General features: G+C 46.5%; 1 protein-coding gene across 3 annotated transcripts in view; it reads right to left on the bottom strand.

The window, feature by feature from the left end:
* The window catches only part of LOC310812413 (nck-associated protein 5-like), a 110,335-nt gene that overhangs the window by 43,685 nt on the left and 53,723 nt on the right, over window positions 1–12,927 (bottom strand). For all 3 annotated transcript variants that reach the window (XR_014554520.1, XM_083680957.1, XM_083680956.1), the window contains exon 4: window positions 10,701–10,834. Coding sequence is in view for 2 of the 3 variants with exons in the window: in XM_083680957.1 (XP_083537083.1) it covers window positions 10,701–10,834 (134 nt within the window). In the remaining variant the exon portion in view is untranslated. The remainder of the gene's footprint in view (window positions 1–10,700; window positions 10,835–12,927) is intronic.

Below are 12,927 nucleotides of genomic sequence, written 5' to 3' on the forward strand. Positions count from 1 at the left end.
ATAAAGGGGATTCAAGTTCAGCTTCAATTATTCCCCCCCCCACATTTCCCTATGATTCATGTGGTGGAACCTCACAAATAGGAACGTCATGGACAATTACCCCCCAATAATCACATTTCATGGGGTACTGATTACAAATTCCAACAAATATCTAAAGCTATTTAGCAGTGAAATTAGCAGGGAGTGAGAACTGAAAGGTTATTTTAAGTGTGTAATGCTTTTAAAGCGTTTTTCTTTTCACGCTTGATAATGAAATAAAAAGGGGTTTATCATTTCACTCCGATAATAAACACAGATTAAGGTTATTAATCCATCTAAAATGTCCCTCAAATGAATATCACACATCTATTTACTGTTTGTATAAAATAACTCTTCACAACAATCTAGGCATCAGAAGGTAATTTACATAAAGTTCATCCCTACCAAATTTGATTATCTGTATATCCGTGTGGAGAAATGTATACTGTATATGTAATGGATTTTGGAATGATGAATCTCTAAAGTCCTTATCACTTCAATTGTACTTGATGCAAATCCAAACTATTTTAGCAAATGAAATATATCCTGGTGACAAGCCTAACGCCCAGTGGAACCATGAAAGATAGCTTTGAATATACAAGCTGAACATCATTTCATATACATTTACAAACCCTCTTGCTCAATGTGGTTACAATCAAAGCGGTCGTGAATGACCTTCTATTGAGAACCTCGTTCAGGGAGAGAGGGGAGGGGAGGAAAGCTGTGTCTGACTTGTTTGACCCTCAGACTGGGCGAGCTGTATTTCAAACACGTCAGCAGTGTTTGAAACCAGGAAGTACAATTAAGTCTCCAATCAATTTCAGCCCCAGGTATGGGTAACCCATATGGCTGAGTGCTTTCATATAGCAGTCGAAGAAAAAACACTGAAGTGAACAAGGTGTGTCTGACATGTCATCAGAATACACCACCGCATGGACCAAAGTGACCTATTAAAGGTGAGATAGCATTTTGGTGGTCTCCCCACATCCTGTCTGGTAAATGGCCTAGTCCCATTATTTCAGATCTGTCAAAAACGTCCACAGACAGATTGGCTACTTCCTGCCATTTAATCCTCAAAACTTTCAATGCAGTCTAGACTTCAAATAGGATGACTGTTATTACCTGTCAAGAGAAAACGACGAGGCCTAAGCAATATTTCTGTTGAACAGGACCAAGTAAAAAAAAGATAAGCCTTTACTCACAACAAGAACATCCCAAACACAGATCCTAAAAAAAAAAAACACACACATGGATCTGACGGACTCCAACTTACCCCATGTTGGATTTGCGTCCATTCTTACCCACACTGTTTCTCCTGAATAACGCCACAAACACAGTGCAGAATTCCCGAAGCTCCATGCGGACGGCCAATCCTCAGCTCTCAGAGTGCAGGCTGACCCAGACACACAGCTTTAATGTGGGTCTCTGGGCTAAAATAGGCCAGTCAAGAATAATACAAGCCTGAGTGCCTCCCCTCATCGACAGACAGCATGTTTAGTCTCTCTCCCTGGTATGAAACCATTCCGCCGGCCCCGACTCATTTTCTACGAGGTGGCCTCTGTCTCCTGTGTGTTATTATCCAACAATGCCATCCCAGGACCGTGGTCTGGCAGGGATATGTGTGGTTCACAGAAGGGGGGTGGGGGGGGAAGCCCTTTCCCATATGTCCCACGTTAAGCCTGTCAGCCAGCGGAGGAGGGCCCCTGCTGTGTGGCAGAGAGGCTGGACACAGACAGGGATGAGGGCTGTGGACACATGGGGAGACTAGGGATACGGATCCCCCTGCCCCGGGCTTTAGTGTGTGGGATGGACAGCAGACATGTGGAGCCTTATTGGCTCCCAGGGATTAACAGGCTTTTGGCTCAACTGTAAGCAACACTTTCAGTGCTACTGTAAGGCCAGCGTTGTGGAATCGTGTCATTTCAGAACATTAGCTGTCCAAATATACTGCATATGTTTGAATATAATTATGTGAAAATCTATATAGAAAACTGAATTAATTATGTGAAAATCCCTACAGAAAATGTAATTAGGTCAACTCAAACAAAGTGTTTAGAAAATATCCATGCAGCAACACAATTATTTACAGCACATTATTAAACACACTACTACAGAGATTATGCCTAAAAACAAGCACTGGTTTTCAAAATGTCCCCATAATGGACAAACAGACCCTAACCCTAACCCTAACCCTAACTGTAAGAGAGACACAGCTATTCTCTCAACCTGATACGAGGCCAGAGATTGATGAAGACTCTGAGATGGTGTTCATGGCTGACCTACCTGGCTCGGGCTGCCTGCAGGCTACCTCTGAAAGCTGGTTACACTTTCACTCCATCAACACTGTATTAGGAGCCAAGCTCAGCCAAGCCCTCATTAATCAGTTTGGACAAAGGCACAATTAGAAAAGTATTAAACCACACCAAAAAAAAAGAAGAACTTAAGATGGGGGAACAATCACTTGGTTGTGCGGTTGGATTGGGGTCACAAGGGCCCACGCTTGACCATGAGTTGATGAATAAGTATGAACGGCTTTATCCTCACCCAGCTTCTGCGATACCGGCCAACTCAGCAGCATAACGTTCCCATTATTCTGTCCAGACTTCCTTTTCATTTCAACATTATCTGCGCCTCCGTTAATGCATATGTAATGGCCCACCAGGCTGGCAGATTAGAGGAGTACTGAGCAAACCGGAAAGCGTGATTGTGGAGGGGGACACTCCTGCTGCCCAGAGAGAGGAGTGGCCCTCGTCTCTGACCTCGTCTCTGACCAGGCGAAACACATCCAGTTTTGTTTCCAACGGCCAGCACTGTAACAACCGCAGGGGGCCTGTCATGCTTGTTAGCGCAGGGTAGCATTACAAAGATCTTCAACCTTACGACCAGTGACTCTTTCGAATTATCTTTGACCTCATCAATGAGACACACATGGCGGGGAAGGCAGTGAGACGCTCGAGAGACAGTCAGAAGCCAAGGCAGTCATAAATAATCATTCTTCTGAGAAAGATCAGGACAGTCCTCTGAATGGCCCTAAATGTCTCTTCTGAAAGAAGTTTAACAAGGTACTATCTGGTGTCGCAGACTCAACAAATCTCACATCCGTAGACATATGCCCAACTTCCGTGGCCAAGACGCTGCATGGACATATGGACATAAAGCAGGATTTGAGTAGATCGACAGAAAACCTTCCCTCTGCCTACCTCTCTCTCTCTCTCTCTCTCTCTCTCTCTCTCTCCCTCTCTCTCTCTCTCTCTCCCTCTCTCTCTCTCTCTCTCTCTCTCTCTCTCTCTCTCTCTCTCTCTCTCTCTCTCTCTGCTCCCCCCTGAGGTTGGTGGGATTTAGTGCAAATCCATTATGTTTCTTCCACATGTACACCTCTGGCCATAGGAAGCAGTTAGCTAGCAGATGAGGGCCCATGTGAGGAGGCCCTAGCCTCTGCTTGTCCCTGTGGGTATGTAGGAGCATGTGTGCCCCACATGCTGCACAAAGAGACAGAGAGAGAGAGACAGAGAGAGAGAGAGAGAGAGAGAGAGAGAGAGAGAGGGCCCAGTGGAGACCCTTAAAGAGGATGACAGGATGAAGCCCATTACTCCATCACACCAGGAGCACAGCTGCCACACAACTGCTCACCCTGCATGCTCCTCTGGGAGGTGGGGTTAGGGGGAGAGGGTGGAACCTGGGCCCTGGGCCTTGGGCCCTGGGCCCTGGACAGAGTCTCCAACCAGCCTAGGCCAGCTGAGGTCTGAAACAGACTCACTGTACATGCATAACCACTGATTCCTTATGAAACATATAGTACAGTACCTGCTACCAATGCTACCATCTGATGGACAATTGGGGCTGTTTACTGTTTGCTTCCAATGTTGGGCTCCGATGTGAGCATGTCATATTACTACAGTATGTGTGACCGTATGCATGTCTGCATGTGGGTTTACACTATGGATCTGAATATGTGGGTATAGATCCATGTGTCAATCTCCATACATGTGTGTGTTGTATCTGTGTTGTCCACATATGCGTGAGCTTCAGTGAGTATCACCGCAGACGAGATCCCACCAAATCATTACAGTTTCTTTAAGGTCACTGCATATTGTATGTCATTTGACTGGGGGCTGCAGCCGAGAGGACAGCCTCTTTCAACGGGACAGCCTAGAAAAACCTTCATCATGTGTGAACGGATGCCCTACTTTCATAGAAGCTTGTAATCTGACCTCTTTTTAAGTACGCCTATAACAGATCATAATGAACATGTTTAATCCATTGCGGAAGTTGAGCGTGTGCGTGTGTGTGTGTGTGTGTGTGTGTGTGTGTGTGTGTGTGTGTGTGTGTGTGTGTGTGCCAGTGTGTCACAGTTGAGGTTTTTGTTGCTGACACAGTTACAAGCAGAGACCAGGTTCTACTCAGTCTAGCACACTGTGATAAATGTGTCAACTGACGGATCACTCCTTTCCTTTTTTCTATAGGACACTTTGATAGTGTGCTGCTGTCCTCCTCCTCTCTGCTGTCCTCTCCTCCCGTCCTCCTCTCTTATCTAACCAGCGTCTCATTCAGGGACACAGAAATCCCCCAAAAAACTGAATTTCCCCCGAAATTGAACTCAATGACGATAAAAAAAAAAAAAAAAAAAAAAAAAACGTTAACACCTCACTTGTTAATTACAGCACAAGGGAGGGGAGGAATTTCACATCAACAAACAGATCCTGACGATCTAAAAATAGATCTGACAACTATTATCTGTTTAATCTCCGCTCCCGTTGGCAGTAATAGGGAAGTGGCTTCGAGGAATACCAACTAAGACCCTTTTTTTTTTTTCCTCTTCCAAAGCCACCAGATGTGAGGGTGTAGAACAGCGGCCTGATTCATCCAAATGAACTCTGCAGCTGCTACACCGAGGGGCCTCTTTTAATTCTCCAAATTAAACACTTTGCCCGAGAACGGGAACGATCGGGGCCAGCGCATTGATCTCCGCAGAGAAGGCAATCACTGAGCTCATTTGTAGGTGCGTTGCGGACACCGGTACAGCTGTGCAGAACGCATCACGGCTACCGCAGCGCAAGGCTAACGAGGGAAGCACATGACCCGGGGAGCGTATCCGTTCCACAGACCGTAGAGGGGCCGAGGAAGGCGTCTGAACCCGACCGTGACTCTCCAAACAACGCGTCCGGGCTTGAACGGCCATTCCTGCCTGTTTACATCATCCAGCAGCACTAACGTGCAGACAGAACAAACACACTGCTGAGCTGAGCTGTAAATCTACACCACAGTCATCATCTGCTGCTGCTGTTGTTGTTGTGAGTAGAGCCGGTCTCCCATATCCTCTATTGTGGGGGGGGGAAAAAGGCTTGGAGACAAAGACGATTCAAAGTCAAGAGAAGGACGAAAGATGCATATCTTGGTGCTGCCTCTATCTCTAAGTTTGACCAGAGTCTCCAGAGAGGGTTAAAGAGAGAGAGAGAGAGAGACACACAGAGAGAGAGACACAGAGAGAGAGAGAGAGAGAGAGAGAGAGAGAGAGAGAGAGAGAGAGAGAGAGAGAGAGACACAGAGAGAGAGAGAGAGAGAGAGAGAGAGAGAGAGACAGAGAGAGAGAGAGAGAGACAGAGAGAGAGAGAGAGAGACAGAGAGAGAGAGAGAGAGAGAGAGAGAGACACAGAGAGAGAGAGAGACACAGAGAGAGAGAGAGAGAGAGAGAGAGAGAGAGAGAGACACAGAGAGAGAGAGAGAGAGAGAGAGAGAGAGAGAGAGAGACACATAGAGAGAGAGGGAGAGAGAGAGAGAGAGAGAGAGAGAGAGAGAGAGAGACACAGAGAGAGAGAGAGAGAGAGAGAGAGAGAGAGAGAGAGAGAGAGAGAGAGAGAGAGAGACAGAGAGAGACACACAGAGAGAGAGAGAGAGAGAGAGAGAGAGAGAGAGAGAGAGAGAGAGAGAGAGAGAGACAGAGAGAGAGAGAGAGAGAGAGAGAGAGAGAGAGGGCATGAGGGAATGAAGATTCGACAGAGAAAAGCAGTACAGAGCTTGGATGGTTCATTACCTGAAAACTGCACCCCTCATCTTCAGTCCAAATCCTAAGTCCCCCAGCAGCCCCCTGGTCCCTCCTTGGCGACAGGACATCCTGCCTGACTCCAGTGGGGAGCAAGGGGGGAGGGGTGGGTCCGGCTGCTGAGGGGTGATGTGGCTCTGGCCTGGGCCTCCTTCCAGAGCAGACTCCCTCTACATCTCTAACTATCCCCCATATCTCTCACTCTCTCTGGTCAACTCTGGAGCTTGCTGCCCTCCTCTGTCCTCTATGTCCTGTCTGGTCCAGGTCTAGGCTGTGGAAGTGACCTACAGGGTGGGCTGTGGGCTGTGGAGTCTCCCACTAATCTTTGAGTGGAATGACAACGACTCCAGAGCCCTGAAGGCTGACCCAAGCCAGGGGCCGGACACGTGACCCACAGGGGTCTCCTCCCCTTAAAGCTCAGCTGGATGGGGGAGGGTGTGTGTGTGTGTGTGTGTGTGTGTGTGTGTGTGTGTGTGTGTGCGGGTGTGTGTGTGTGTGTGTGTGTGTGCGGGTGTGTGTGTGTGTGTGTGTGTGCGGGTGTGTGTGTGTGTGTGTGTGTCTGTGTGTGTGTGTGTGTGTGTGTCTGTCTGGGGCCAGTCGAGTGTGTGACCAGTCACTTGAGGAATGCAGACCTCCTGATCTGAGGACAGACATGAAAACAAAGGAGAGCACAACAGTGGAAGAGGAAAGTAGAAGGGAAAGACTGCTTTCTATGGGCAAAAGTAGACAGAATGCCAAACGCCCGACTTCTGACAACTGTTTTGATCAGGTTCCTGCCCTACATTTACCTCCTGCTAGATAATAAGCACAGAGCCACACTGAGACCGACAACACACACACGCACACACACGCACACACACACACGCACATGCGCACGCACACACACACACACACACACACACACACACACACACACACACACACACACACACACACACACACCTTGTCCCTGCTGAGGCTCGTATGAAGCCATGCTTCCCCCCGGAGTGTGTCTGGCTCCACTCACGGCCGTTCTCTGATGTGTGTTTTTTCAACCGCCTCATCGGAGGGAATGAGTGAGGACCAACAAGGTGCTGTTCTAACGAGCAGCTCATTAGCTTTCTCCACCTGTCATCAAACAGCAGCCCGATGTTCCTCCTGTAGTCAAACATTCTAGAGCATTATTCATCAAACAGCAGCCCGATGTTCCTCCTGTAGTCAAACATTCTAGAGCATTATTTATCAAACAGCCCGATGTTCCTACTGTAGTCAAACATTCTAGAGCATTATTTATCAAACAGCAGCCCGATGTTCCTACTGTAGTCAAACATTCTAGAACATTATTCATCAAACAGCAGCCCTATGTTCCTACTGTAGTCAACTGTAGTCAAACATTCTAGAGCATTATCTATCAAACAACAGCCCGATGTTCCTACTGTAGTCAAACATTCTAGAACATTATTCATCAAACAGCAGCCCGATGTTCCTACTGTAGTCAAACATTCTAGAGCATTATTTATCAAACAGCAGCCCGATGTTCCTACTGTAGTCAAACATTCTGGAGCATTATCTACTGTCAGAGAGGCTCTGGAGTGAGTCTACAGCATTGATTGTGTTTACAGTATTTATGGTGTGGCGCGTGTTTTATGTGTGGCTTCCTCGTTTATGAAATCCCTTTTGATTGAGTGTGATATGTCCTAATATAACCTCGTTTTGATGCCCCACCATCATTCAGAGGGCAGCGTGACTTAATTAGCGATGCTGAAATCAATTGTTGCCATGGGTCAAATAGATTGCAGTCTATTTAAAAGATTGGATGCCCACTTACATAATTCTGGGATATTATATGAAGACACATTCACAGAGTGAGGCTACTTTGTCATAATGCAAGATACATTTCGTACTAGTTGTACTAAATATAACTAAACATCCAAGCAGAATGTTGACAGTACAGGTGATATGTCCATCTTTCAAAGCTTTGGAAGGTGTGACTGTTGTGCTCACTCATACTACACACTGTACAGGCAGGCCATCCCAAAGGGAGACAAAGTACACTGCAAATTGCATACCATGAAATACTACAAATTCTGGACGTTAATTTATAATGCGTGTGTGTGCGTGTGTGCATGGGTGTGTGTGTGCGTGCGTGTGTGTACGTGCGTGCGTGCGTGCGTACGTGTACATGGCAGTGTTGAAGTGGGGTGGGGGGGATTCCCAATAGCAAAGCTGGCAGTACCAACTAGGGCAAAGGTTCACAGGAAGACAGTGTGAGCAGCCTGGTGACCGAGTTTTGTGCTGGCTTGTAAGCTCTTAATTAAAGTGACCACACTGATGTCCCATCTGCCACTGGGCTAGTTGCCACTGATTGTTGGCTCCAATGTACACACGTTAATCCACTGAGGTGCAGGTACACACACACACACACACACACACACACACACACACACACACACACACACACACACACACACACACACACACAAACAAAGATTGAGAATTTAACAAGACAGTGAGTCTGAACTCCCTTTAGCTGCTCAAGGTGAAAAGGAATGAATGGAAACCTAATTTTAAGTGGTACCGAAAGCAACAAAACCCTTATGTTGAGCGAGATGCACAAAAAACCACTTATAATGTTCTCTGTGGAAAATTATGGCAATCCACTACAATGACAATGAGCAATATTAGGAGAATTGCAGCAGTTGAACAATGTCAAGTACTTTATCTAGGAGAGCAGTGGAGTGGGAAAGGCTCTTTTCGGCAAGCACTTTAAAAGCCATAATGGCATCTCTGTCTACATTGTTCCTCTCCACTCTGGGCCTGAAGCTCACAGTCATCCACAGTCGTCACAGCCAATGGGAACAATTCGTCTGGAGACATGCGCTGACGGAAGCATCTGTCACAGAGGGACTAGAGCAGGACCCAATCACAGATAAGCCTAATATATTTCCTCCCTAATGGAATTCCACAGGCTTCTTCTCTGCCTCACTTGTTCGGCTATGGGACGCCGGGCTCTCGTAATGGCGCGCTATCTGCTGATTCATTGGCGTGGCCACGCCATTAAGGGTTTTACTGGGAAGAGTTAACATGGATCCTAGGAACAGAGCTGGTCCCAGTCTGACAAATGATATAATAGAGTTATGGTTGGTTTCTTTCCGGCAACAGATCGCAGACATAAAAAGGGGCGTCAGCGAACTGCATGGACAGGACAGGCAGTTGTGTTTACGTAACACCAGGAGTCCCCTCACTCAGGGAGCGTTTATTAGATTACTCTTTGAATGATCTGTCCCTGATTCGACATGCATTATTCCATATAGGAGAAGTGGTACATAAATGCCAATGGATAACATCTACAGCATGAGCTGCTGCGTTGTCAAATCCAACCTCTACTGTACATAGAAAACATTAATTCCTGTCCACTGTACTGTACACGGCGAAAACGTTCCAGAACATATCTGAGGAAACAATGAACACGTACATTGTTGAGCTCACTGGCTCATTGTGGGTACCAATGATGCCATCAGCGTGGCACTGCACATACATGGTCGACTCTCCACCAAAACAAACGGAGTGAAGACAACGTGCCGTCATGATGTAAGGCTCAGGCTCTGTCCTGATGTGATCTGAAGTGTGTTCCCTCAGCAACTAAGGCTGCCTTGATTAATGTGCTTGAGTTGCAGCAATTGTCTCGGTACCAGTATAGAGCAGCACTATAACTGTCTGAAGCAAACCCAACGAAATCTATTTGATGTCATGTTATGTGACATCATGTTAGCACTACGTATTAGTAATAAGTAACTATTATTGCTATGTCACCTCCTTACTTAGAGAACACTCTGTCCAACTGTGGGATATTGAAAGGCCATTTGAATATGACAGATTTTCTTAAGTAATTTAAAACGGGAAGATAAGAGGCCCCTGGACAAAACCCCTGGATTCTTCATTTAAGTGCAGCATTGAATAGCTATCTGCTAATTATGACATCAGTTTCCAATGGAAATAAGTGGCGCTGACTCTTGAATTCTCCTACTTACTGTCACACCTCACTGAGCGCCGAAGAGGAAGTCAGGGTCATCTGAAGTGGTCGAGGAGTTGACAGGGCCATAATTTGAGCACTTTATCCTTTCTTCATTTCAAATCTCAGAAAGATATAAAAATGTGCAACCACTCATTTCAATGCTGTCAAGGTTGAGTGATCATGAGTTACATCAACAGAGGTAGGTCTTAAGGTTTCGTCGAAGAAGTGGTGAAAGGGGAGAGGGAAGGCAAAGGACTGCAATGAAGCTTTCGGAGGCAAAAAGTCATGCTAAATATTGAAGATAATAACAGGGATGGCTAATGAACCAAAGAAGACTATCCATGTCAGTGAATGAAGTGAGCCAGTACAGTACATTACATACTGGTAATGGTAGCTACAGGAATGATGACAAAAATACAAATTATGTAACATAATTGCTCTATTGTGTGTGTGTGTGTGTGTGTGTGTGTGTGTGTGTGTGTGTCTGTGTGTGTGTGTGTCTGTGTGTGTGTGTGTGTGTGTGTGTGTGTGTGTGTGTGTGTGTCTGTGTGTGTGTGTGTGTGTGTGTGTGTGTGTGTGTGTGTGTGTGTGTGTGAGCTGGTGTACAGTGTGCTGCTCTGTTGTCATGCATGCACTGAACTGTGTTACCTGGAGAAATGCTGTTGTAGCGAAACCATCTGCACCTGGCCCAGCTCCGACTCCTCCGTCACCTCCCTAAGCCGCTTCTCACTGTCCAATCGCAGGCGTCGCTCTTCCTCTAGCTCGTGAATCAGCTTTTCTCGCTGTGGAAAAAAAAAGCCACAATGTGGTTATAGTTGCTGGATGCCAACTAGGAAAAAAGCTCAAGCTAAATGCTAGCTAAAGCTAAATGGATAATGTGTTACAAATCAGCCTATCTAGGTAGGCTACAGGGTGGGAGGCAACATGAAAGCACAGGTCGACTTCTAGGCCTTGGGTTAAGTACTGCATTACTGTCCACGTGTCATTTATTTAATATTTGATTGGCATTTCATCATTGATTTATCAGCAGTGTCATGTTTTCAGAACCGCTAACTTGCTAGGTCCAAAATTCCAAGTTCTACAGCGGCAAAAGTAACAAAAGAAAAAAAAAGAAATCTGCTGTATTATGCAACATGCTGGTTGTAAAGCTTGACCCCTTCTGCCATAGCAGATTTGCTGCAGTAATGCTGGACTTGTCTTCAGTAAACAAACTTACAAGAAAAGTTCTTAACACTGCCTTTTTTCTAGGTTTCTAATTGGATTCTGTTCTGTCCTGGAGCCTTAGAAGTCACTTCACACAATACCGTCTTCCGGTTTAGAGGCTACTTCAAAGCTGTCTGCAGGCTGACCATCTCTCCTTGAGGAACAGTTTCCCCCAGATAATGTCTGGGCTCTGTGTCCAAGCGTGGGTGTAAACAGTGCATTGAGCCTCTAGAAGCAGTTTGGGCCTGGGGATTTCATTGGATGATTAAAAAGAAAATGCTAAAGAAAGTGCATCAAACTCTAACTCTCCTATAATCTGGCTCCACAGCAAAACACCAACTTAAACGTGAGACTCTATTTATGACAAAATGATCTGGCTAAGCTTCTTAAGCACATGTTTAGACATTCAACCATCTCTCTCTCTCTCTCTCTCTCTCTCTCTCTCTCTCTCTCTCTCTCTCTCTCTCTCTCTCTCTCTCTCTCTCTCTCTGTCTTGTCAAGGATGGAATAAGCCATTCACCACGTTCTCTTCAGGATAGAAAAGAGAAGATTGAGAATGTGTCGTATAGAAGAAAGTACAGTTTTCCAATTCCTCTCTATCCACAGGATCTGTCCCAGGTGCCTTCAAGACAGCCAGAGTCAAGCCTCTTCTCAAGAAACCAACTCTTGACCCATTTGCTGTCCATAACTACAGACTGGTATCCCTTCTCTCCTTCTTATCTAAAACCCTTGAACATGCTGTCTCTAACCAACTGTCTAACTACCTCCTTCAAAACAACTTCCTTGACCCTCACCAGTCCGGCTTTAAAGCTGGGCACTCTACTGAAACTGCTCTCCTCGCTGTCGTGGAGGCTCTCCACTCCGCTCAAGCTTCCTCCCTCTCGTCTGTTCTCATTCTTCTGGACCTGACCCGGCATTTGACACAGTAAACCACCCAATCCTTCTCTCCACCCTCTCAGAATTGGGCATCGCTGGCTCTGCACTCTCCTGGTTTGCATCCTACCTGGCCGATCACTCCTACCAGGTGACGTGGAGAGGATTGCTGTCCTCTCCACGACCCCTCACCACTGGTGTCCCCCAGGGCTTTGTCCATGGGCCTTTACTGTTCTCTCTCTATACCAAATCTCTCGGCTCTATAATTTCTTCACATGGTTTCTCCTACAACACCTACGCAGATGACACTCAACTTTTTCTCTCCATCCCCCGTTCTGACTCACAGGTGGCAACACGTGTCTCGGCATGTCTTGCAGACATTTCTGCTTGGATGTCAGCCCACCATCTAAAGCTCAACCTTGACAAGACTGAGCTGCTCTTCCTCCCAGCGAAAGCCTGCCCTCTCCAAGACTTCTCCATCACAGTAGAAAACTCTACTGTGACCTCCTCCCATACAGCCAAGAACCTTGGGGTGATCCTTGACAACCGCTTATCCTGTGTGGCGATCACAGCGACAGCACACTCCTGTAGATTCATCAGAAGGATACGTCCATTCCTCACCAGAGAACCAGCACAACTTTTGGTCGAAGCACTTGTAATCTCTCGCCTTGACTACTGCAATGCACTCTTGGCCGGACTCCCCGCCTCCTCTATCAGGCCTCTGCAGCTCATCCAGAACGCTGCCGCTCTCACTAACCCCCCTATACTAACGCTAACCCCGAGATATGTATTTGTTGTA

Source organism: Argentina silus, assembly GCF_951799395.1.
Source record: "Argentina silus genome assembly, chromosome: 11".
Lineage (NCBI taxonomy): Eukaryota > Metazoa > Chordata > Actinopteri > Argentiniformes > Argentinidae > Argentina > Argentina silus.